The following is a 27,511-nucleotide window of genomic DNA, read 5'->3' as shown; positions in this document are numbered from 1 at the left end:
TTTTGCTGGTGCTGGTGAGTTCATTTTTAATCAGTGTCTGACAGAAGCTACGCTGTTGTTTGCCATTTCCGGTCTGTATGCCAAGTTAAGCTAACGCGTGGTTAACTGTAGCTTCATATTTAATGGTCAAACCGTTAGCGAGTTAATGTATTCTCGACATGTCAAACTCTTACATCAGAAATAGTAACGTATGGATGTGAAAAAACATGGAGTCCAAACTGTTAGATATGTGGAATTTTTTATTTTAGTACATTTTATATGAAAATAGTGTTGCAGACAAGTTTTTTTTTTTGCTGTACAACGGACATGTAGCGTTAGATAAATGTAAAATTCAAACAGGTGTAAAGCGCTGTGTAGGTGAGGAGGCACAGTATCAATAACATAATCTGCACTTGCCTGTACGGTGAGAAATGAAACTGCACTGCATTTGGTTATACTTAATATGGATGTGAATAAGCACATTTTTCTAACAATACTTGGAGCCACCACATCTGTGTACACCTTCATCTTTTACACTCAGGGAGCAGGCGAGTTAACAAACATGAGCATAACATCTGTTCGTGTCAACATGATTAAAAGCTCATGAACCACAGCAGCAGCTAGAAACACTCCTTCCAGCCTCCAGTCAACACCTCCCGGACTTAAACAGAGGAGCCTTGGTGTTTTGTGCTTTTCACACTGTGGGAGTGATTGATTGTTCCACACATCTGGAGGAGGTTCATACGGTTTATCAGATACAACAGGAAGGGAAATAATGACAGGAGATTTAAGAGATTCATTTTTTTTTCTTTAAAACATTACAGTTATGTACAAAAATAGCAACCGCCACCATGATATAAACCAATAAACCCTCAAATTACCTCATCTGACGCTACATAAAAAAAAAAATCCACAATTTTTCCTCCATCAGAGGACATTAAACTCATCAGCACAAAGAAAACATAAAAGACAAACCTGTATTTACAGACTGTGCATGGGGGCAAAAGCCTGGTTCTTATTGTGTGTAAAAATGGCATGAATGTTGTAGTCATTCATTCATTCGCTGCTATCTATTTACCATACAACCCCCGGTTTACTTCTTTTAGCATGATTGTACAGTTTGTTCAACAGTTTACAAAGGTGTAGTAAGAAACAAAAGGCTTAGACGTCATAACTTATACTCGCTGCCACTCAAACAAACAGAGAAAACTGTGGTACCATAAAAATTGCAGCATGTCTAGCATTTAGCCTCCATGAAACTATAATAATTCAAACGCAGGATTACAGGGTGGAGTATCACAAAATAAGTGTGTATAAACTCAGCTGAATGTGGCTGTAGTGGTGCCCAAATGTTCAGTGATGCTACTCCATGCCCATTAAAATCAAGGGTACACACATACATTCACACACACTCACACACACTTTTATAATGCAGTTAAAGTGGAATTCTGCAAAAACTGATTTTTAGGTTTTTAACCTACAAAAGTCTCTCTTCACTAAACATTTGCCAAAAGGTGAGTGTTGAATTTTTAAATCAGTGTTTAGTTTGCCTGGCTCACACACCCCACCACCAGGTTGACTGGTTTGGGTCATGATATAAAACAGCAGTTTCTCGGTTTAAAAAGCGATTATCCAATGAGCACAACAGAGGGGACGAAACACCATTGTCGAGCTGCTGTCAAGTGTCGTCTCTGCACCTGAACCAAGTGGGAGTAAGAACAATGGCATCTGCTATAGACAAGACAGACGCTGCTATCAAGACTGTTCATAAACAACATGTCTTCTCAAGACATGCTTCGCTCCACTATTAAAATTCCAGTAAAACCTGTATGGTCACGTGGCTCTGCGTCAGTGTTACTAGATGTAAATGGACTGTATCAGGTTGACAATTCTGTGTTTAGTACATCTTTGGGAACACGGGAACACAATTGAGTGTAAAAAAGCAGTGATCTTATTCTCTTACACACCTGTCTAACAGGTGTGCATTAGATTATGTACAATTCTCACTGACCTCAGATCTAATGTCACAAAATTGAATCTTTAAAAGTCGACTTAAGCAGGGAAAAGAACCTAAAAAGTCATTTTTTGGTAGAATTCCTCCTCAATACAGTAACATCAGTGCTTTACTACAAGTCAGTTAAAAACATTCCCTTTATAAACATTACTTACATACTTAAATACTTAGCATCAACTGAACTGGTTAACTGTTGTCTACTTATACCCCATATACAGAAACTCACCTGCTCTGCTGTAACTCATTTGAACTTCAATGCCCTTTCACTGATGGGAGGTTCAGACTAACAGCTCAGAGGCACCTCCTGCCTCGGCTGCTGGATTAAACATCATTGAGTGAGAGTAAGAACCTGCACAACAATTTCTTAATACGAGTGGATGTTGACTCCATCCTCTCTGCTGACACGATTTTTGTCATGTCAAACTCTGGTTGTCTTCTTGCCGCCTGTATTCAGGGTTGGGATTGGGGGTTGGGGTCAAGGGTTGGGGTCAAGAAACGATAACCCCAGTTTTTTTTTTTTTTTTTAATCTTCCTTTTGTAATTCAAAAAGTACGTTTTGTAGCTTTATGTTGCCTCGTTGCACGTTTGTTTCCTGCTCCAGCTTGAAGGGTTAAAGGTCGGGGAAGCGGCTGGGGTCTTCTTTATAGTCGTTGGGAATGGTAAAAATGGACTGATCAAACTCATCGTAGCGAAACTCCTGAAAGGTCACGGTGGCTGTGATCGTAGGAAAGACGGGGATGTCTGCAGAGAGACATGAGCAGAATTACAATCTTATCTTTGGAAATGGCATACTTTGAAATTTAACACCTGTCTGCGGTAGATTTCTTTCCATTTTTAAATGACTAGAAGAAAATACTGAATTCCTTTCAATTATCAATCCTTTGGTTTGCTGACGTTATTTTTATGAAGTCTGTCTTTCTATTTTACGCTTCTTTGAATTATTTGAATGAAGCTTACCGAGTTTGACAGGAAAACCAGGGGGGAGCTTCATCTGAACAAACTCCCTGAGTTTATTAAAGTGCTTGAAGGGTGCAATCACCTCCAGGACATTCAATAACCTGAAAGAGAAACAAAAGCAACAAATGGCTTCACAAATCAGAAACTTTCTATCAGTACTCGCCACATGCCCGGAAACAAGAACAGGGTGGAGCTTTGGCTGCTGGCTTTTTATCAGTCTGGATGCCAAGTTCAATAAAAAACACTCACGATTCAATGCCCAGAGGGAAGTCCTGACTCATGGCTATCGTAGCTTTGAAGTTTTTCTTGCTCTCTTTGCAGACCAGTTCTCTTCCTAGATGAGGTGCTCTGAGGAGAGAGAAGCAACAATCTGTCAGAATATAATCTCAGGATTAAGGCTTGTGTTAAGCCTCTGTATTGTAATTTTGACCGTTATTGTTATGGAAGTAACCCGCTGTGCTTCCTGTCGTTTATGTTTTTTCAGCATTCAAACAGTAACTGAGTTAGTGGAAACAACCGGCCTTAATAGTGCAGATAACGTTTGTGTGACATTCAAACTCAGATGTTTTCACATGGAGATTTCCGTAAAATTGTAAGTATATATAAATAATATTGCATGTGACATGAGCGAGTAGACAATGTAGTCTACAACATGTATGTAAAATACACAAATTACATAATCATACTGCAGCCATATATTTGCCTATTTTTAAAATTATTTTAGTGAGGGGAAACTAAAGTAGCGGTTCATTTGGAGTGGGAATCAGAAACGTCATTCACAAATATAATAACGTCTTGTCCGTATCAGAGTAACATTATTTCCTCTAAGTGGTCTGCTGTACATTGTGAAAGTCTAGAAAAAAGTCTTTAAATAAGATGATGCTGATTCAGGCAGATACGCTGAGGGAAAATTGAATACCTCATGGAAATCAGTTAGAGTGGAGGAAATTTCAGACTCAAGATGGAAATGAAGTATGGATTGACAATACCCTGGTTTACACTGTAAAAGTCTAAAAATGAAGCCTTTGTTTATTTGGACACTTACTTTCCATTGTCAGCAGTGATGTATTCTTCCCAGGATATAGTGTTTGGTGAAGGGGGAGTTAGAGATTGCCTTCTCGCCGGCTGAAGAGTTAGAAAGAGAGAGAGAGAGAAAACAGATAAATGTCAGATCTCAGACTAAACTGCTGCAGTCAAACATTTAAAAACACAACCCAAAAGATAGAAGTGACACTGATGTTAAATGAGTATTATTGGATGAACACTACGGTAGCTGCGTGTCGACAGCTAAATGACGTAGTAGTGTTTATTATGGCAATCAGTGACAACATCAGGTTGATTTTATAGTTTTGTCCTTAATTGTCCATATAGTTAGAGCACTTGATAGCTCACTACATCCATGTCTGTGAAAATGTGGGTGTGCAAAAATGCTTTTATGACATTAGGGTCAGCTGGTTTAAATCTAGTTTTACTTTGTACCCTTATGTATATCTTGCTTTCCTTTAGTTACTCCCACAGACTGGTGAAATGCACAGTATAGGCCACTAGAGGGCCCCAGCACATCACTTAACTACTTAACCCACAGTAACCTCTTTTTAGCTGTTTAATACACCACTAAATATTTGTAAAGACTGATACTTGAGATGATATTAAACATTGTGTACCTTAAACCTAGTTTTGTATATACTGCCCCTGCCGTCCTTAACAGCAGTTTTTGCTCTTAATTTCTAAACGCAGCAGCAAACAGTAAACGACATCGAATCAGAGTACAGTCTGTTTCCTTTTGTACATTTTCACGACAAAATGTTGCATGTTGTAACTTTACAAGCACTAGCAAAACATCTACAGCAAAGATCTGGAGCAAAGGACTTGGAGGAGTGGAGGATGGATAGGAAGACAGACAGAAATGAAAAATCTACCCAACACTGTGAAAAAAAACATAAACACTCTTCAAACCTTTCATGGACAAATGTATAACCTAAATGGTGCAGTGCATATATTAAGATGCATACAGCACAATACAGAAAGATCATAAGCAGGACCAGTTTCTTCGCTCCCCATTGTTAATAACATAATGAAAATACTTTACTCTGTAATGATGTTGATAACAAAACTTCTTGAAACTTCATTCAGAGCATTTGTTCTGATCTTTTGTATCATCTTCTGTGATTCTTGCCACCAGCAAAGCAGCATAAAAGAAAGCTCTCTCCAAAACACCTGGATAAACATAAGTAGGAGTTTCCTCCTCATATCAGATGATCTAAGCTACTTAAGGGAAATGATCTTGACTCGGTCTTTTTGAACTGTGAGAGTCGGTTTATTTTGAGATCGGACAATCTGTTCTTGCTGATCCTGAATTAGAACTGGAACAACCTCCATCCCGTTTCTCCTGAAATTGACTGGCTATTCTAGCCGACGTCCAAGTAAAAAGAAAAAAAGGATTCACGCCAGCTGACCTGTATTTTGTAAGCTGTGTTTAAATAAGGCAACTAGGGCAGAATAATGTGTAACAATGTTGTGGATGACGAGACACCTGATTGTTCCCAGAAGTCAGCTGTTTTCGGTGTGAATAAAAATGGAGACGATGTCTTTGTTTTCCTTCATTCCCCGTCACACAGTGATCACAGAAATAGTTTGCGGTTCTCACAGTGGGCTGCGACCTTGTTACGCGCTCATTCTCTCACACTCTGCCGTGTTGTTGTGACGAGAACAGAGTACACACAGCCTGCGGAGGCCCTGATCTGCTGGTATGCCGGTCCTGCCACTGCATCATTTCATGGCACCAAAGGTTTTAGCATTCATCCATGTGATCACAGTGATCATAGTGTCAAGCCCTGTTTGAAAGCCACGCTTCCCTGTGTCCACAGGCGTAGGGCTGACCTGCTCTCCCTCGTAAACACAGCTACGTCACAGCAGCTGCTTATTTTCACTCTCTCCCACTTCCGTGTATCATTTTCCGCTTTGGTAGAAACAGAAACTTATTCTACGTTTGCATGCACTACAGCGCAGCCCGTTTGCTTTAAACATGAGTGGGCACTGGTTCAAATGAGTGTAAATAGACTGACAACAGAGACGCTGTGATGAGACAAAGCACAACGCAGAACAAGGGGGAGTTGACAAAAAACAACGGAGCAGTTAAAAGGCATCCAATGAGAGGTATTGTCGTCAATGCGTGGCTGGCTTTATGCTTGGTGTTTAGACGGGGGCTAGCTAAGCAAACTCTCGAACATACTGTAGTGAAGTGATGATGGGTGGGAGAACCATCTCTGTGAATAAGGTGCGGCTTTGTAGCTTTAACCACTAGGTGGCAGTGCTGGGACTTAAATCCATGCATAGTGGATGAGGAGGGCAGGTGGACCTGTCTCACAAACAACGGTGATGGGTCGGTGGGGGGGTATTTTTCATTTTGTTTTCATGTCCGAAACAAATAAAACATCAAAGAAACAACAGCGGGGAGTCAGACAGGAATTTCTCAATAAACCATGCAAAGTTGATGGACAGAGTCTGGCAGGAAGTCCATGCTGTTTCTACAGGATCTATTGTACAGATACAACAGTGCAAACTGTGAGGTTTATTTTGCTTGAGACTCATGTCCTACCCCAAGATTCCAGCGGGACAGGACAGTTTCGGGACTGGACTGGTGGTAACGCTGCAGGTATAAGTAAACAGGATGTTTATTGACAGAGCAGAGCTCCAGCTAGTTCTCATTTTTACAAAATAAAGTTGCCAGAGAGTAACTGTAAGATTGTTTTTGAAAACGGAGATCCAGGGTGTCTGCGATCATTGGTGACAGTGGTCTAACAAAACCCAATTTAAAACGGAGCAGGTTTATCCAGGTTTTGATGACTCACGGTGCAACTTAATCACTGAATGAATCTTGTTCATGACCTGTAAGAAAATCAACTCATCAGACCTGTAGAACGTGTATCTCAAATATCTGAACGTGTAGCAGATGCCACATGTGAGTCCGCAGCGGGAGGGGCAGAGCTGTGGTCAGGTGAAAAACACAAACCGAAATACAGTTTTTAGTTTAGTTTCTGAGTTAAATTTCTCTGGTTTTATACTATTTAGGCAAAAAGTGTTCAATCGGTGTTCAATCCATCAAACTCAAACAGCATCTTTTCTTTAAGGATGTCATATATAATGGATATGTCAGTGGCATGATGCTCCATGGCACCCAAAAACCAAAAATGATGGTTGGGGCTGTAAATTAGATTTTCTGATGGAATAGCCTTCTCTCTGCTGAAGTGATGATCAGCCCTATTCAGTGCCCGACTCACCTCCAAGTTCTGCTCTATGAGAGTCCCTCCTTTGCTGAGGCTCTCCATGATGGCTTTGTTCCTTAAGATGTCCTCCTCGCTCAGATGCTCCCGTCTCTTCCTGGACTCGAGCACCAGGCCGTTCACAGAGTAGAAATCAGCCAGGAAGTTTCCCACGCGCTCCTGTAGGTAAAAAAGAAAAAGTTAGATAAGTGCCCTCCTGCTGATTCACCAATTTCCCTTTCAAACACACATCAAAAAGACAAACGAAGTGAAAGGACAGAAAGTTAGACCCAAAAAAACCCAGAAAATTCTAATGCAACACAGCCTAGTTTAGTCAATCTATCAAACGTTTGCTTTTACAGTGAAATAAAAGTCTTTCAATGTTTTGTTATTGGAGAGCACATCCAGACCTTAAAATATCATCTTGTCTGTTTTTCAGGTCAGACAAGTTGTTAAGTGGTCAACAGTCCAGCTGGAAATCATTATATATTGCATAATTTGTCAAGTTATACACAAAGTACAATCTGTGTACAGAGCCATGTGTACTGTTTACCTTCCCCAGAGAATTGATCAAAATCCCAACTTTCTGTCTGGGTCAAGCTACGCAAAATTCCACAGCCAAGTAAAACCCTGTGACCCTTAGCTGACTAACTAGACAAGTTGAGCAAGTGGTGGTGATGGAAGAAATATAATATCATTATTATAAGATCAACCACAATACAACAACAACAACTGACACCAACCGTCTTGTCTTCTCTGAACAGCCAGCCAGTCTGCGCCCTGGAGAAGGTGATGGACTTGGTGGAGAGCGTGGCCGAGTACACGTCACTGCTCATCAGAATGTCCACTTCCTCCTCCGTCTCCATCTCTGACTCCTGAAAATAAATGAAAGTGTTAGAAGACTACAGAGGCACTAACGCAAGGATGGACACAGTATGAGGAAATGCTAATAATGACAACTGCCAATTTGTTGTTCTTTTCAACCAAGATCAGTAACGCAGTGGAGCGAAAACAACTGAACAGAAAATTTATGTGCAACTATTTTGATAATCAGTGATTCGTATGAGTCATTTCTCAAGCAAAAATAAACAATTGCAGGCTCAAACATGACTAATGGCTGCATTTCTTTGTCGTAGGTGGCATCAAACTGAAGATTTTTGAGCTTTAAAGTGTTTTAATATGACTCTGGGAAAATGTAAACCAGTGTTTCTGTATTTCTTGACACTTTGTACAAAAAAAATAAAAACAATGAATGTGGAAAATAACCGGCTGGTTAATTAATAATTAATTGTCAGTTGCAGCCCTAAATATGGGATGTAAAAGCACTGGAAACTTCAGGGGGCGCACGAGAGGCTCTTTGTCTCCCAGACTTCTATCGGCATGTCTCACACACCTCATGGTGTATCCGCTGGTAGACTTTCTGTTCGTTGTCCAGCACGACAAAAGACTCTGAGGGGATGGCGTTGCCGTTGAAGATGAAACTGAGGTCGCCGCGCTGACACTTCATGTCTGTGAAGTCTATCAGTGTAGTGTCCAATCTAGAAATACAGAGAGTAGTTTTAGTGTGGGAAACTTTAGACAGATGAAAGGGGGAGACAGCCAAATGAGACAAAAGGAAACAGAGGATGACAGCAAAAGAGGTGGACACACTAGCAAACATACTGTCAGAACTGTAAGTAAGAAAAAAAAACTTTGATGGATGTCACACCTTTGCTCTGTAAGTTTAGAGACAATGTGTATGGTAATCACTGCCATGGGAGACCAACTGCACATTTCAGGAATCTTTTTTTTTTTGTTTTTTGTTTTTTTACTTTGTCAAAGTGGGTAGTCCTGGAATGAGGCCTGACAGCAAAGAGAATTACTAATCTTCTTGTGAAGGCCAGACACAAAGTGGTAGCTGCTATGGGTAGGTATGACAGGCCTGACACACTGTGGCACTAGAATGTAAATGAACCTGCTTTGACAGTTTTTTTCTTTCACTCTCGCTGCCTTACCCTCTCGTTTTTTTTTTGTTTTTTTTACCCTGCAACTCCAGGATAATAAGAGGGCATTTTAAATACCAAATGAGACAGCCAGGAGCAGTTTCAGAGAATAATGACAAGCTCCACATCAAGGATATCTCACACAGGAACAGCACACAGAGACACAAACCCACTGAGTTCATTCTTCAGATAGATTTAGTTGATACGGTACCCAAATATAGAAGTGTCTGCATTATGTGCTGGAGAAATGGCTGCCCTGGTTTGTAGAGCATATAACCCAGTGACAAAACTCAGATTCATGTGTTGATATGATATGAACCCGGTGTTAGCTTTTTACCCACAGGGCCATGTAACAACAGCAGTGAGTATTCCTGCTGTATATTCATTGTTGTGACTGTGTGTCAGCCTGTGTCAAGAGTGTGACGAATTACTGCTGACTTCCTTTGTAAGGGAGTTAAAGGCTGCACATTACACAATGCTAACTCTCCCTCTGTGAGGCTCTGATTTAAATTGAAACAGAAATAAAAGATGTGCACACAGAGGCAGCATCGCCGTTCTGCTTTCTCATACTGTGAGGGGCTGATTTCACACTCTAGTTAGCCAAACAAGGTTGAGGGGAGAAAATGGGAAGTGGAAAGAGAGGAGAAATAGGCTGTTGAAAGGTAAATTAGTGAAAGGTGAAAGTAACAAAGTGCTTCTATAAAGTGCTGTAGTGTGGAGAGAGGAATCAAACCTGGCACGCTGCAATAGTATATGGGGTGCAAGCTCTTATCATCAGATGAGCCACTAGGGTGCCCCAAATGCATTACAATTGTTGACGGGACTTGCCTGATGTTGAGGCCCTGTTTGTAGATCTTACACGCGTCTGAAGGCAGGATTCTTGAGAGCAAAGGCACTGCAACATAAAAAGATACAGTAAGAACACGTGAAGCAAAATTTAGAAAGGTTCACTCAATAATGAAGATCCCTATCTCCTTCAAAGCCTCAGCAGCATATAGCTGTGTAGACTCGAGGGCCATATAACGTGTCGTTGTGTAGCTAAATGTTTAATGACTCACATTCCTCACCAGGTGAAGAAAAATCAAGAGGTATTTTAAAAGTCCAAAACAGTTCTGTGAAGCTCTTAGAAAATCAAGTGGCTCCTCCATCCCAGCAGAGCACCACAGACCAAACAGGCCTGAAGGGCACAAAGCCAGAAATCCCTCTCCATGAGACAATGTTGGTTTAAACCGGATTCTACTCTAAGCACATAAATGTTCAGCTCTCTAACCTACAATTAGAATATTTAGATGACATCACATCACACCATTTTACCCAATTTCCAACTGCAAATACACTGTTTAATTTACTACCATGTGTCCATTACATAATCTTGCCCACCTTATCAATAATTCACAAAGATACAGTGAGTACACCGAACTCCGTCCTGGCTCAGACTCTGGGGCCAGACTTGTGCAGACTAAGCAAATACTGCAACACCAGCGGATATATTTAGTCCAATGCCACACAGTATATTTCACCCTGTATTGTGTAACAGTTTACAAGGTGAAATATACTTTGTGAATTCACTGCAACTGGAGAACAAATCCCTCACAGCCATACAGGAAGGGGCACTGGCGTTAGAGGATGGTGTGTCCATTCATGTCCAGCAGGAGGAGTCATTTTCAGCCTGTAGCACGGCAGGCAAAGCGCCTGATGGCACAGATGAACACTCACTAAACCAGACTCACCAACACTGACAGATGCCATCATACTTTCCTGTCTGCAACACAGTCTGTTGGTGTTTTAGACTACACTCTTACTGAGGACACGTGGTTCATTTTCTGAGTGGGTAATGTCTGCGAAACAACAATGTCCTCTGTCAACCTCACGATCGTAAGATGGCAGAACGTATGGCTCAACTTACCCCAACTTTGAAAGTCCCAGTGAAGCTCCAAGTAAAAGTCTCCGAGCTGCAAATCAAGACAAAGAAGTCTCAGTTACAAATGAGTGGAAAAGTTGGAGACACAGAGCTATTTGTGATTTAAAAACAATGTATAAAATATATGTTTGTAGCTTTGTGATGATTTATGTGCATGCAGCAACAACTGTGAAAAGTAGGACATTTTACAGACAATAAAGAAGACATCTTTGCACAATTCAAATCAAATCAGTGTAGGAAAGCCTTTCAGTTCGATCAGAGAACACATGAGCCCTTATGTCCATCCATAACAAATCACGCCTGACTGACACAACTCAATGCAGCCTAATCATCCTGTGAGGTACTCTGATGGGATGAACCGATCTCATCACCACCGCTGGTGGTCTCAATCTGGCATTCGGTGATGATGTCAGGCTGGCGGGAGATCATCATTTCCCAGAGCTGTATAATCTCTGCGAGAGACGAAAAAATCTCATCTGTGTGCTATTCTGCCTCATCATCCAGGAAAGGATCACATCATGTCACGTCTGACACAGGCTTGGCTCAGTGTTAAACTACTCGTACAGACAACAGAATCTGGCCTCTTTAAAATAGGTTAAAAACTACAGGGTTTTATATAGTTGACCTCTTTTGGTTTTGTATTTGCCTCATTGCTCCCTGACTCTCTTGTGGGTGGCATCACTGCAGAGCTGACCTGGAAGCTAAAATCGCCAGATGATTACGACTACAAATTTGGCCTCTATAACTTCATGTTAAGCAGCCACAAAAGCACAGAAAGGTTGCATGTTTACTTGCTTTTGGAAACATATACATATATATGTATATATTGGTATGTGTGACATGATGTCAGGAAGACAGCCACAACAAACCCTGGAAGATAATTGCGGCTCTGTATAGTATGTCTGTTAGTAGTTACATGTTTACAGTTTGTCTGTGTACATGTGACATCAGACCAGGCAGCCACAAAAGCACAGCAAGGCTTTATTTAGCCTTAAACACCATGTCTTGTGTCTGTCCTGGCTTTGATGACAGTGATTTGTAAATGACAAACTTGACTGTTTGTGTATTTGTGGGTGCAACGAGAGGAGAGGAAGAATTTTTTAAGAAAAGGGAGGGAGGGAGCAATAAGATGGGAGCAGATCTGATGAGCAGAAGAAAGAAACATCATCAAGATTTTATGAGCAGCACAATTACAGAGAACAAAGTGGACAAATGAGAACAGCTTACTTCTTTCAGGGCTTTCAGCAGCTTGGGCCTCTTGTCCTCCACACTCTCCCTGGACTGCTGCTTTAGTTTCCTCAGCAGAGCCGTGACTGAAAGACACAGAGGAACAAAAAAAAAAAAAAAGAGAGAGAAAAAGAGATGAAAAGAAGCACAAGTCAGACCAAAAGCATCAACGATGAATTAGCTTTTTCTACTCAAAAGTTTAAAGTTTATTGGAGCAATTTGTTCCCATAGCGGCTGTGAATTATTTCAAATAACCTTTTGCCTTGCTGAATCTGATCTCACCACTTAACTCGCTCCAAGAAGAAGATTTATTAACTATATTAAAAAGCTGCAGGGAAATTAAAAAAAAAAGAGCAAAGCCAAACTCCCTTTAATCACGATTAGTTGGCCGAAGAAATGGGGGCTTTTCTGAAACATTGAAACTTTTCTCACTTTTAGAGAGCTGCTCTCCTCCATTAGGAGCTTTTTTGGGAGCATCACATCTTTTAATGTAAAGAAAGTGATGAACGTTTTGGATACTGTAGTACTATCCTTCATTATTATTGATGACAAATAAAAACAAATAATATAGTTCATATGCCGTTCATATAGCACTGTACAGGAAAGTTGCTGTTCAGATTTTTCCCCTCAAACATGATAAAGGTGGTTGTGTGTCATTGTGAGCTTTACGTTTATAACCGGCTGCCTTTTTATGTACAGGAGGACATACAGCCTGCATAAATTTACTGTCCAGCCACCACTACAATAGCTGCAGCTTAATAACAGGCTCACGATGCAAATCCTGTCAGCAATGAGTCATGCTAAAGGCAAAGACCACACAATTTACAGTAAGGATGGCTTATGCTTCAGGCACATGCCGACTTTCTGGGACCAGAAGGGACACTCCCAGCAGCATCGCACCAATCCCCGCACACTGCCTGCAGGGATCAAAACCTTCCAGGAAGTTCAAAGGGAACCAGCCTCTCAGATATAAAGCCTGCCTGCTAATGAGCTGCGCCTTTAACCCCCTTAATGACCTGGGGGAGAGACGTACTCACAGTAGACTTTTAACCACGGCGGGTCAGATTAACGAGTATTCACAGCTCTTTAGCCCTTTAGCTGCAGGAGACTTGTTAATGCGAAAGAAAACAGGGTTGAGAAAAAGGATCCACACCCATCTATAAAGCATTTATTTAAATATTATTTGTTGTTTATAAGAGGAGTGAGAGCCTCAGCTGCTCACTGACATAATTGCGGTGCTTTGATGAAGCCAGGAGGGGATTAAATAACGACATGACTGTGCCACTTATAAACTAACAGAAACAGAAAAAAAAAAAGAAACTGCTTGGCTGCTTGTGACACCCAGACTGGCCTACATTTCAACAGGACCAAAAGAGATGGTGGACATGTGGAGTAATCATTAGCCTAACTAACTCCTGAGCTTCACATGGTGAGTAAACATACACAAACATGTTTTTCATATTGTCTTACTGTTACTCCCTACGAGGCAGTACAGAGGGGGCGGAGGGCTCGATTGGTTAACAAGGCAAAATGAGAGCACGGGCATGTGCACACACACACACAGTTACACATGACGACACACGTGCCAATTGACATAGACATGAGTACAGGACGAGGGTGTCTTTGTGGCCCGGCTGCCTAATGAGTGTGGACATGCTCTGGATGGGGCTCCCCCTGATCCTCGCCGCCTCTCAACGGGACCGGGAAAGGACTCCAATCTCACCATCTGCCCGCAGACCACCCAGCCAATGCGGGCCAACAAACCAAAGCAGACCGCTTGAACGCTAACCCAAAGTGACTTTTCACGCTGGCACCAATTCACCCAGATACTGATTAGGGCACTTTCCTGGCATTAATTAGGTGAGTGATCTCAGTAATATCACCTCTGCGTATTAATGAAAACAGACAGTGGTAGTTTATTATGATTCAAATGCAAACGTGGCCTGACTCTATTTACCAATTAGGCCTCGGATCTAACTGGACAAGTGACACTGGCAGGTTTCCAAAAATAATAAAGCCAATAATAAGCCAATATTGACAGAGGTAGTTTGAAATGTTTAAACTTGTACACATATAGAAGGGAGAGCTCTGAATGTTTGATTAAAAATTACAAGCTGCTTTCAAAAACTATGCATAAATGTAGTAGGGAGTTAAAAAGCTCAAGTTTGTAATATTTTTATCATTAGATCTTGTACATTTATAATATGGAGCCAAGTGAGCAGTTCTCCGTCTAATAAACACCCAAATGACTACAGCAGCCTGTAAACAAGCTCCAGAAGCTGACAACACAACACAGCTGTGTGAGTGGAAAAGCAACTGAAGACAGAAATAGCTCTCATTGAACAAAACACATGACAAAATCTATTTGGGAGCGACATTTTGCCTCCTTGTTCAAAATGGAAAACCATGAGTGAAGTAAATCAGGTGACTTGACACGTCGAATTACAACAAATGTGGGTTGACATCAATGGAAACTAGTCACAAACACCATCTAAAAATAACACGGCGAGAGTTGGGAACTTCATCTCATTCATGAAAATGTTTGTTCAGAAAAGAAAGAGGCTAATCTGACAATAACTATGGACGACTATTGAAATGTAGTCCTCAATAACCTGATCAGAACACTTGCTATACTGTAAATGAAACAAAAACTTCCATCGTAGACGCCTGACTGACGCTGACTCAGCTCATACTGAATAACTGCTGGGCAGGGCTCTGTGAGGCTAAGCCTGTAAAGGACTCTGTGTTTATTACGCTTAATAGGAAAAACAGTCACTGTTTTACCTTTCTCCTTTAACGTCGCCATGGCAGCCAGGTAAACTTTTATACAGTGAAGGCAGTGTGTGTGATTGTTTTACAGTGTGCAGACTCAGCCACTTGGAGCTGAGCTGTCACAACAGAGGACCTGCCCTGTACTTTGGAGCACCATTAAACACAAAGAGGGTTAAACAACGACAGCTTCAGAGTGTAACAGAAGCTGCAGTCCCTTCATTGCGCTTCATGCAGGCGATCAGCAGACTGACCTACTATAGCAGTCTGCAAACAGGTCGAGCCTGTACCTGTCTTTACCTCTCCTGAATCAGTTGACAGATACAGGCCGGACCACTAAGCTCTGGCTTACAATCTCTTCTCCCTGGTCCAGATCCAGAAGAAGCAAGTAAAGCCCTGGTGAATTTATCTTTGACTCACTCACGTGGTGCACAAGTGTTATGATGTCCAGACCAAAAACAAAGCGAATATGACAATGAAAAGAATAACTTCTGCTTGCTTGTGTTAAAACAACACAGGCTGAACAACGAACTTCATACTTAAACAGGGAGCCTTACATACTCTTGCATTGTTATATAATATACCACAACATTACATTAGTTTTATGGCACAACAGCTCTCCCTCATTGCAGTCAGAGATTTTCTCTTGTTCCCAGAATGTCTTTTAACAATACTCACACCAGACGCAAACTTGCTGCGATCAGCATGTAAGAGCGATGGCGAATGGAGACTGCAGCAGCCGCAAAACTGCAAGTTTTTCCAAGAGGGAAAAAGCAAGAGCTGTGCCCTTCACTTAAAACACAATATGTCACGTAGCTGCAATACACAGTGGTCTGTACAAGCTTAGACAAGGACAGATCTTGTCAGTGGTCAAGAAAAATGGTGTTTCAGAGTTCATTAGAGGCTTCGGTCAATAGAAACACTTGTAAGCCCAGCAAGGTAAGTGGAATTAGTTAGTTAATTAGAGGATGCAGTCAATGGAGACACTTTAAGTCTTCTCCCTGTATGATTGCTCAGTGTTGGTGCTAAGTGCCTGCACTATGAATCCTACTTCTTCCAGTCTGATGGGCCGACATTTAACATGTGTTTGGTAAATGTTCCCATTGTTCTGCCTTTTAGCTTCATTGTAGCTTTGCTGCAAATGTCTCAGTGAAATATTGTCGCATTAATGCCCAGCAGTAATCTGCAGGAATAAAAGATAAAGTGGAAGAATCACTTTTTGACTTATCAGCTTAAAAGGTAGTGTTCCAATACCAGGTACCATGCGATATGCCATTATCAGCTCACAACACTGGGCCTTCAACATCTCAGCTTCAACTGAGTTTGTAGCACTGTTGCAGTGTTGTAACTCCGTTTCTTATTTTGCATCCCACCACTGTTACAGAGCTCGACCACACAGAACAAAACCTCAGGCCTTCCTGTCCCCATCATCATGAGCTTTAAATAGATAATGGCCAAATGCAAATACAGAGCAACAATAGATTTTGTGGTATCAATAAACAACCTTACAAACCAAAACACATTTTGTGATATGCTCATTATGGGTTTGGAAATTAGATATTCAACATGTGAGTGGTTTCACTTACATGTCAGTGATGTTTTAGTTAGTAGTAATAGTGGATAAATCAATTTCAAATCAAAATACCATTTTTAAAAGCTATTAAAATGATTTAAAATGAAAACTTGAGCCGCTATGAATTGTGGGTAGAAAATGGGTGAGGCAGGGGCTTGAGCATAATCAGCCAATCAGGGGAGAGGAAAACATCTAATGAATTGCCTTTCATTGCAACACAAAAGCCAGAGGGCCTTGAGGAATGTCCCCTCTCTCTGAGGGACAAAGGAGGCAGGCCGGCGTCATGGCCTCGCTTGGAGGCAACAGCGTGGAAGAAAGTGCAGAGACACAACTGTTGATTCGCATCTGTTGATCACACCTTGTCTTGTCCTCCATCACTTTTCTCACACCTCAAAACCCAAACTAAAAATCTACTGAAGCCACAGCGGTTTCAGTGAACAAGCTGACTGACCCAACATCTCTGTACGCAGTGCTGGTGGAGTTTCAAAGGTCTGTCAGCCAGTCACAAGTACTCACTCATTTGTCGGTCTCCGTAGCTAATGGCCTCGGCGAGGGGGCTCCATCCCTGAGCGTTCTTCACCTTCACTGGTGCATTGTGGGCCAGCAGCAGGTGGGCACACTCTGTAAGAGGGACAGGAAAACTGTCAGATAGATGCATACAAATATAACAACTGATAAATTTAACTAATAGCATCAAACAAGATACATAACATCATACGTGTAAACAAAAGAACAGTGGCACAAACAACACAGAAAGAGGAAAAAGAAGCGGCGGTACATAAATATGTACCTTCCCAACACGACTCAGGGAAGTGCTCTCATCAGAAAAGTGTTTGTTTTTACTCTTAAGTCTAGACTTTGTTTGAATAAGCACACGTGTGTTAAGGAATGGAGGGTTGAATGCAAGCTCAACTTGGAATATTACTGCAATCATTTATGTGTGCTTTAAAAAATCTGTAAAAGGTGGTTCCATAACAAAGGCAACAAACCACTAAAGCAACATCTGAAGAGCCTTTTTTAATTAAAATCCTGGCTTCTGCTTAAAAGATACTTTGAATTCAGGCAATAAAAATCAGAGGTGATTAAATGATGAATGTAAGCACCATTACTTTTGACCAGAGCAAAACAAGACAGCCTAGTGAAATGACTCGTATGTATCAGGAAATGAGTGCTCTTTGAAGAGACAAAAATAAATTTTGAGGAACGGATGGACGTTTGATGACGTTTGATGACATTTATTCAAAGAAAGAGGTTGAGAAATGACTCCCTCATTAGTCTTTCTGGTGTGACACATGAACACAAAATGTTGAGACACAGAGTAAGACAAACAATTTGCTATGTCCTAATAGGACTTTAATAAGTTGGGACTAACCTAACATCCCACAGTTCCCCTGAGCTGCTTCTTGTCATCACCTTTGATGTTGCTATGGTGACGTACACATACTCAGAGCCCCCCCACTCATCAAATAGACAAACAAAAGCCCAAGAAACTAATTTTAACTCCATGCCAACACTGTGCCAAGCTCTAATTTTGTGTTTAACTCGCCCTCGAGAGAGAAACCAACCAAACATGCAGTCTAGGACGCTTGCTCGCTTTACTTTGTTCTTCTGTGCTGCCTGGGGCTGCTTTTGTTTAAACTGATCATGCTTTTATCACAAATTTATCGGACTACTTTGCAAATGTTGGCTGACTGCTATAAACATGTGACGTTCAAAATGAAGATGTTTCCTGCAGCATCAAATCAATTATATAAAAATAATCCTGGTTTTATGGAGGGACAGATTGTGTGTTTGTAGGATTGAGATCATAGCTGACCCATTAACCAATGAGCCATATGGGGCCTACAGTTACACAAGACTCTGCATCCTACTTTAGAGTCTGCTATAAAATGAGGAAGGATTCTCAGGAACAAAATGTCAAACGTCAGAAGACATCCCTGGGTACTGTTTAGAGTAACTCTTCGAGCTGTGCTTGTATTCCAACAATGGGAAAACAGCCAAACAGCCTCATCTCTTTTCTATGGCGAGATCAGCAGTAAGTGCAGCACAAAATCCCTTCGCTCTCTGGGAAGCCTGTCAACAAACTACAGCTCGCCAAAAATGAAGCCCGTTGTTCCGGCTCAGCTGTCAGTTTTGTCATGACATCATTCATTATAATGTTGGCGCCTGTGCAGCTCTGTCTCTGCACTGAGCGGGAGCAGTCACAGTCCTGTGAGCAGCGAGCCGCTCGAATGCAAAGCAGAGGCTGACTGCTATCAGTCTGCTGCTGAGTGGATATGTAGGGCTTTCATTTGATGGGGCAGGAACTTGAGCTTTATTACAGCTGCCTGACCGGCCTTTTTAATGGTCGTTTCGGCTCACAAAAGCAGCGCAGAAGCTCTCAATGCAGCCTCTCTCGTTGCAGAGTCAATCCTATTAGTCATGTGAACAAATTCAAACCGGTTAATGCTCTCATGTTCAGACTTGTTTCTCTGCTTAACATTAGTATGAAAGCCATTAAAGAACCTGCCTCAAGTGGCGTGCTCATGCTGATGCCCAGGACCAAAGGTAACAACTTCTGCCTTCTGAAAACAGAGCGTAACACACGACAACACTGGCACATAGTCCAAAATACCACATCACCCTTCTGATCTACATACTGACCATGTTTTATTAATGAGAAAGAGGCCAGGATCTCATACATTCTTTATGACAGACAGGAATACATTTTGAAACTCTTCCTAATTAAACATATTACCCACACAACAAAGACGAATGTGGCTATCCCAAGAGGATAGCACCCAAAGCATTTAGGCTATATTCTGTATCAAAACAATTATAAGCAACACCATAACTGTAATGTACAGCTTGCTTAAAGCTGAAAGCGTGGCAGAGAATATCAAAATGAACAAAGACAGGCCGAAGCAGCTGAAGTTCAAAGACCTGGCTCACGACTGGTATATAATGGTTTTCTTATCAAATTTCCACCCAAGTCTCGACGTGATCTGCATTAAGTGCTGAATATTGCCCAAATAGTGTCCACTTCAGAAAGACTGACTAATGCTGGCCATATTGCATGCTTTAATTAAATAAAGAAGCTGTGTTGGCACAGGGAAGGGTGGATGTAACTGCAGAATGCCTTATATCAGCGAATAAAAAAAGCAAACCTCTGTGTTTATGCATTAGTCTGATCTGTGCCCGGGCTCAGCAGCTGATAACAGAGTTTGATGTTGAGAAAACACAGGCGGCCGAGCATTTGCTTTCTGGCGTAAGCCTTGTATTCCCGCCGGTCTTTGACCTATATATCACCCCACTAAATCTAATGATTGTGTAATAATAATGACAACATTTAGCAGATATAGATTACATAACCATGGAGACACCAGCCAGGCCATGTGTCCTGAGCTGCTGTCCTGTTAGCTTCTAGTTCAGCCTTAGAAGGAGTATTTGAACGATTGAGTCACCCACCATAGTGTGTGGACACAGGGTTTCTATACCATTTATGTTCTATGCTTTGTATACATGTTATAGATCTGTCTTCAATTTTTATTTTTGTTGAGCTATTATAGGGCTGCAAACAAATAATTTATTCATTCATTAATCCGCAGATTTGTTTCTAGATTAACCACTTTCCCTATAACAATGTCATAACAGCCATTATAAATGAAAAAGCCTGTGGTGATGTTACGTGCCTGGCCGCAAGGTGTGTGTTTTGTGTCTCTCCTCCCCCTTCCCTGTGTTTTTTGTCACACTCTCGCACAGCTGCAAACGTAGACTGCAGTGAGGTTTATACACTTCACTGGTAAACCTGAGAATTACAGAGTTACATCAGGTGTCTCTGGATCTGTCCTCTCTCACTCTGCCAAACCTCAAAGAATTAGAGCAAGCTCTAGTTACCAGATGATAATCGAGATCTCTGACCACACATCACACATCCTGTTGTACTGATTGACTCTATGTGTTACTGTACAGTGCCATTACCCATGTGCTACATGCCTAGGCGCAAGGTGTGTATTTTGTGTCTCTCCTCCCCCTTCCCTGTGTTTTTTTTTTTTTTACTAAGTGACTGCAGTACGAATACTTGTCACCTGTGAAGGCAGGGTGCTGCTGATCATTGGCTGGCCTATGGTGACAGAGAAGCCGGCCTTCGCTCTCTCACTTTTTTTCCCCACTTGTGCTTGTGCTGCCTTTCTTTATTCTTGTGAACCTTACAGAGTTGTTAGAGGTGGCGGGAGGTTTTTTTTTTTTACTTGGGACTAGGTAAGTTGGGTTACCCTATACACTACCACACATGTAGGCATTTTTTGTTACCTCACTAGGATTATTGGTTGTGCCACCTTTGTACTGTTTTGAGAAGTTCTTTTGTTAGTTAGCCAGTTAGGCATTTTGTTTGTGTTTCTTTTCTTTAGCTCCAGATAAGACAGTCCGACTTTTGTTGTATTAATTTCATTATTTTTGCCATCCTACCCCACCTGAGTATCTTTTTTTTGTTATAAATAAACCATTTTTCTTTCACTACCACTGAGACTTTGTTGATTTTATGATTATCGTGTTGTTTTCTGACTGGGTTAGTCCTAGTGGACGTAACAGGTGACATATTCATTATGTATTCTGTTCATTCAGTTTTCCTAACATTAATGGTAAATCCTAAAATTTGTCATTCAGTTTTCCTAACATTAATGGTAAATCCTAAAATTTGAGAAGCTAGCCAGAAAATTTGGCATTTCTGCTTGAAAAATAATTGAAATGATTCACCATTTATTAAAACGATTGCTGATTGGGATGCTAGGAGTTGGGAAGTCAAGCAGGACGTGCAATATCTCTGGTTTGCGTCCAGTTGTGCTGTGTTACACATCACTCCGTCATCTCTCTACTGCCAGCTAATTAAAACAAACATTTAAAAAATGAAGTAAGTAATCAATCAATCATTTTCTGTAACTGTTTTGGCTATATATTATATAACAGTATAAAACAGCATAATGTACTTTAATATAAATGATTGTTCTTTTCCTTTTTTTTTTCCTTGTAGGAAGCTGAGAAAGAATAATCAAACAACTGCTGGTCATTGACTTGAACCAAATCGAAAAGAGCTGCCTGGAAACATTAACATTTATCCTATAACTCATTAGTCATGGTGTGCTGTCTGATTCAATCCGATACGCAGTATCGATAAAAGAAAGTCTTCCCTGTGGGTCTCTGGGTTGAGTGAACATTCAGCAGCTGAATGGAGGTCCAGCTCACAACTCCACCCGAGGAATGAGGGAAGCAGAGCGGGATGGAGAAAATAAAGTGCTAATCTAATGCTTCACTACGTGCGTTGGCTACAGATGGGGCACTTGTTAAGAGGCTCTGTGGGCTGTTAAAATCCCCACCATCAGCATCCATTCTGATTCAGGCTGAGTACATCTATAAAGCGGCTTTTTCGTTCACTTCCTCGTCATCGATCACACACTCAGCAAACCGAATCCAACAGGAGTTGAAAGAATAGATTGTTTGAGGCAAAACTGATGCTCAGTGATGATCACCTGGTTTGCTTTGTAGACGAGTACAAACCATCAAGCAAAATGAATTTTTGGTGGTGATGTCCTGATAAAATATACCTATCTGCTATTAAAGAGGAAGACTAACTAGACTGTCACATAGGCTCCAAACACTCTCTTGGTTGTTATCTTGTTTCTCTGAAAGTAATTTGAATATCTGGTGTTTTTATCTTTGTGGCCATGGTAACAAATATCACAACCATTGGACAAAAGGAAAACATTTTCAGTCATTTGAAGGGACACGACAGGAAACAGACTTCAGGAGAAAACATGTGTTATACCTCAGAGCACAGTGTCATCTCAAAACTGGGGTGTGACATACACAAGTTTCAATTCCAGAAAACGCATTAGGGAGAAATAATGAGTCAGACAGAAAAACACACTGTTGCACATTCAAGGTGCATCATTGTTTTAGAGTTGCTTTCGTATTTATTCATTTGGTTTATCCACTGTTGTTAACTTACTAACTTTCTAGAGCTGAAATGATTGAGCTGATTCTTTGATTAATTGGCTGACAGAAAACTACTAAACAGAAGACAACAGGGTTGTAAAGCGTTAATGTGCTAATCAGGCAAAAAAAAAAAAAAAATTAAAAAGATAACATTTGAAAAAGTCAGCTTGTGCTACCAGACCAGAGTAAATAACAGCAGTTTTACAAATCTGTGAGAAAAGAAAAGCGTCTCTATAAAAGCAGCAGAGACAGCATAAAGCATTTTAAGCATTTTTCCATTAAAAGCAGAGTAAGTAAGTGTGGATGAAGAATTATGCCTTGATGTGCTGTGCCCTTTTGGTAAAATAATAAGAGAGCTGGCGTCTTGTTTCTTTCTGGACATATGTTAATTTAGCCTTGCACCTATAATTATGTGCCTGTACGTATACCAACACTCCTTTCTCACCGTTTCATTTGTTATCAATGGCAGAACTACAAATCTGGACTGCATTATGCACTCCATTAGGGACAAATAACGTCTTTTACAAGACATTTTTCACCTGCACAACACAAAATGTCAACAAACTATATATAAGAATCACTGTCTTTACTAGTCTGGTAAATAATAAACAGACACAGCCATACACAAAGAGAGCCCTATCCTCTCCATCCCGACAGACCAGCCACACCCAGACTATGATCTCATGCTGTAGCCTTCAGCCTGTCTGGCCTGAGTATCCCTGGAGGACAGGCTAGCAGCTCAGGCAAGAGATAGGCAACCTCATTAGCACAATCAATTCCATAGCATCCCCTCCACCACTATACTTCAGCCCTCCGCTATCTGAATTACCAGTAGGCAGTGGCAAGGCCTTCACTCCAGCGACAGGAATTGAACTTTGCGAATGTGAAATCAATTGAAACCCAAGCTCCAATAACAGATACTAAACAAATGGGAACGCGCAGTACGAGTAACCCTATACTTGGACTGTTCACTGGGAGCGTGCTGCAAAAGAGAAAGGGGGGGGGGGGATTAATTTTTCAATAGCATGTTCTGTATCCTTATGAAATTAAATGTAAGCACCGACTCACTAAGGGGGCAGCACATTAATATTTTATGCACAAGCTTTTAGTCCAACCCGTGCAATTCAGCTGAAAACAAAATCATGTAAAGGTTTGTAGAAAGCCTTGATACATTCTGACATGAACATGACGAGTACCACGTTCTGATTGTTATAATAACTTTGTAACCTTTTCAGCACAAAAGACGCCAACAGGATACTAATAACAGCACACTAAGCAAATAATGTGGAAGCTGGAAAAAGACAGCTCTTATCTCAACTAATTATTCCCTTAGCCAGCTTAAAACTATTAGTCTTTAAGCCAACGGTGGAACATCAATCAGGGCAAAAGACTTTAACCACCGAGAGGATCCCATTTCTTGCAGTGTCATCATTATCTAATCCCCACTGATTAGACAAGTTCTAACATTCTCCATGTATGTGCTAAATAGAAGAGGAGGAAATAGTTTCCTCGCTCAATTCGGCTTCTTCACCAGGCGAAAATCCATAAACACAACCTCTTTATTCATGCATGAGCATCTTGCCATCTGGGATTTGTATGGTGATCTGTGACAAATGTCTGGTGGTGCTTAGCCAGACAAACACACACACACACACACACACACAGAAAAATAAACACAAATGGAAACACAAACAAAAAGACATACAGACCCTCGGAGGGACTCATTTAGAAAACGAGAAAGAGAGATGCTCAGAGAGAGACTCAACCACATGGAAGAGCATCTTTAAATATTACTCACCTTTGTGCCCCATCATGACAGCGAGATGCAGCGGTGTGTTTCCTATAGGAAGAGAAAGAAACAGTTGGATGTCTTGATAATAGATGACATTCATTGTGGCTCTAGGACTGTCACGCTCAAGGTGAATGAATGTTTAAATTGGGTGGCAGACCACCATATTTCAAATGATATGGTAAGTATATGCCTATTGTGTGTGCTCCTACCATGAAAAGACATATTATAGTGTATTAACCTGCTACACCCACGAAAATAAGCTGCATTTACCTGACAGGGACATGGCTTGTTAGCAGACATTAAGTAAACACTCCTGGTAAAAAATAAGATTTAAGTCAGGTGTGGAGAAGCACAGGTTTTTTTTCCCCAGCATGTGAAATGTGCCTCATAAGCATTGGAAAATCCCTCAAGAGGAAGCCAAATTGCCCAGTCAGCTCCTCCAAGCTTCTCTTCCAGGGGAAGAGCAGTGGGCAGTCATCCAGAGTAAAGAGGACCAGCCTTGTAGACACCCTGATGTGAGCAAAAATACAAGCTGGGGATCAGCTAGCAGTCCCACTGGATGTTGTGAACTGTACAGATAGGGCAGTATCACAGCTGAGGTTATTTTGTGGGTACACAAAGATGTTGTGGTTCTGTGGTTACCACGTCTGCAGTTCAAGAACCAAGAATACTGTAAATGACTGAAAAGGTCAGTTCACCAAAATATTTCCCCACCTAGCAGCGGTGGTATTTCCTACGCAGATACTTGTAGTTTTCTTCTGTTGAAGTTTGGACATATCCACGTCTAAGATTGCCTGCAAAATCATTGTAATGGCAGTGAATCACATTCAGCTATGTGCCTTTTCTAAAATGATTGCCCTGGTTCTTACGAGATAATCCAGACCTTGCTTTCAATAGCTTTAATTTGGGACTATTGTGAACATATGAAAAACATAATCCTGAAATGATAAGTTCATTTATTAACTTCATACAATCATTAATAAATGAATCATTTTAAGTCATTCATCAAGTAAAAACTGCCATAAATGAATGGTTCCAGCTTCTCAAACATCAAGGCTTCTGGCTTTTCACTGTTAATATCATTGAAAATTAAATATATTTTATTCAACTGGATAAATAAGCAACTTAACAGCTTAATTTCTCATTATTCTCTTGAGATTTTATAACCGATTAAGAGGTTAGGTTGCAGCCCTATTACACTGGATAACTGGAAACACTGGAGCATAATAGCAGTATTATGTGAATGGTTGATAAAACTACTGGTGCACAAGTGACACATACATATGTATGTATGTGTGTGTGTTAGGCCAATGATTTATTTGTCCATGTCCTACTGAGTGCTAATCAGAGCTAATTGATTTTATTGACATTACATGACAGCCTGTATCCAGTGGACTTAACTAATGTGTGAGTGTAAACACACAAACTGTGTCATACCACACGTCAACAAGACAAAAAAAACCTTTGAAAAATACAGACTCAAGTTCCAAAACAACACCCGAGTCAGATGCCCGGTCTGATACCTTGTTACACCATGTCAAAGCTTTGGTTTGAAGACAAACCACATTCCAGTGCCGACATTGAGCACAAATACAGGTATCCTTTGTCCCAGCACGTGAACTGGAACAAACCATTCTTATCATTTTGCCAGTTCAGGGAGGGTTTATTTGAAAATGTGGTGTTATCTGAGCAGACTTTGCCCTGCAGATGAGGCGATATCAGTCTCCCAAAGTCTAAAGAAACCCCTTTTTTTTTATTGTTTATTGACTCTTGGCTGTGGACCAACTTCTATTAAGTATGAAACCAAAGATGACTTATCTCAGAAGGTTTTTGTTACTAGTTTTGTTAACTTGAAGGACCTGGATTTGGGAGAAGTTTTTGGGGTGCTGGGTTCAAACTATTTTAGGGATCAGTTATGCAGGCCTTGGTGGGGAGAAGCCTCGCCTACTTCCAGTGCGGTTGGACACTGATGGCCTAAAACTAAGCTGCACCTTGAAAGTGGTGGGCTGTGATGGGTTTGGGGGGGGTGCTGCCTTCAGATAACAGATAAGCAGCTGGTAGACTCACCATGGAGGTCTTTCTGGGCGATATTCTGCGTCCGTATGAGGGAGGACAGCCGTCGGACATCTCCTTTAAACACACATTCATGCACCGGAAAGTCCTGCCCGGTTCGGATAATGGGGTTTTTGTTGTTGTCATCGATAACATCGGATGTTGACAGTGTGTTGGTGTTCGCATTAATCTGCGACTGCTGCTGCTGCTGCTGCTGCTGCTGTGTGGATGAAGACTTGATTAACTTGTGATTGCTGAAGATTTTACTCGTCCTGCTCTTGTTCGTCTTGGAGGCGGTGAACGTCCCGGTGGCAGCCTCCTCGTCCGGTTCCAGTAAATCCTCGTCCTTGCTCGGCCTCTGGTCCTTGCGCAGGGAGCGGATCTTCTCTCCGGTCATTTTCTAAACAGTTGACGCTAGCGGAGCAGAGGGTGTCGCCGCTGACGATGACCCTCCGGGCGAACTGATGCGATCCGCCAGTTGGAAGTCAAACACTGTGAATTGTACAACATGAAAACACTTACTACTCCACCGGACTTGAAGGGTAAAAAAAAACGACCTTTTTTTGTTGAAAGACGAACAGGTTGAAGCTCCCGTTCACCGGTTTACTATGAAAACAAACAGTCCGCTCTCCTCCTCACGGCCAAAGCTGCCGTTGGTCGCTGCTCAACATCAACGGCTCCAGTTGACTAGTACGGAAGATTCAGATTGTCTTCCGCCTCGTAGTATCGCGAGAGTTCTGGAGAGGTTACTAACGGTCACCAGCTAAGCCTTACTCCTTGAGTACGTTTGTAAAAGTGAGTATAGTTACTCAAGTACTATTTCTATTACATTTCACAGCTATAGCAACTGCAGTGACTTCTCATGGCATGGTTTTACACACTTATTGATCAGTTTATAAGCCATTGTACATAAACTATAAACCAGAGGTGTCCAATATATTTTTTAAAGAGGGTGAGATTTGGCAATGTGAAGATGCCCAGGGGTCAATACTAACATTTTGTAATTAAAAAAA

General features: G+C 41.2%; 1 protein-coding gene across 1 annotated transcript; it reads right to left on the bottom strand.

Annotated features, from left to right (window-relative positions):
- Positions 1–219: 219 nt before the first annotated feature.
- On the bottom strand, positions 220–27,210 carry LOC104917764 (ankyrin repeat domain-containing protein 13C). Its single transcript, XM_010729298.3, has 13 exons — positions 26,514–27,210; positions 24,453–24,494; positions 17,201–17,305; positions 12,343–12,428; positions 11,101–11,146; positions 10,023–10,089; positions 8,606–8,750; positions 7,956–8,087; positions 7,231–7,392; positions 3,996–4,075; positions 3,200–3,298; positions 2,951–3,051; positions 220–2,734 (listed from the first exon to the last, which is right to left on the bottom strand). Exons 1-13 carry the CDS (start codon positions 26,893–26,895, stop codon positions 2,604–2,606), a joined length of 1,578 nt encoding a protein of 525 aa, XP_010727600.3. The 5' UTR covers positions 26,896–27,210; the 3' UTR covers positions 220–2,603.
- Positions 27,211–27,511: the final 301 nt, after the last annotated feature.

Source organism: Larimichthys crocea, chromosome XVII, assembly GCF_000972845.2.
Source record: "Larimichthys crocea isolate SSNF chromosome XVII, L_crocea_2.0, whole genome shotgun sequence".
Taxonomy (NCBI): Eukaryota; Metazoa; Chordata; class Actinopteri; family Sciaenidae; genus Larimichthys; species Larimichthys crocea.
The sequence above is the reverse complement of the archived record's forward strand: the minus strand, read 5'-3'. Positions and strand labels throughout refer to the sequence as shown.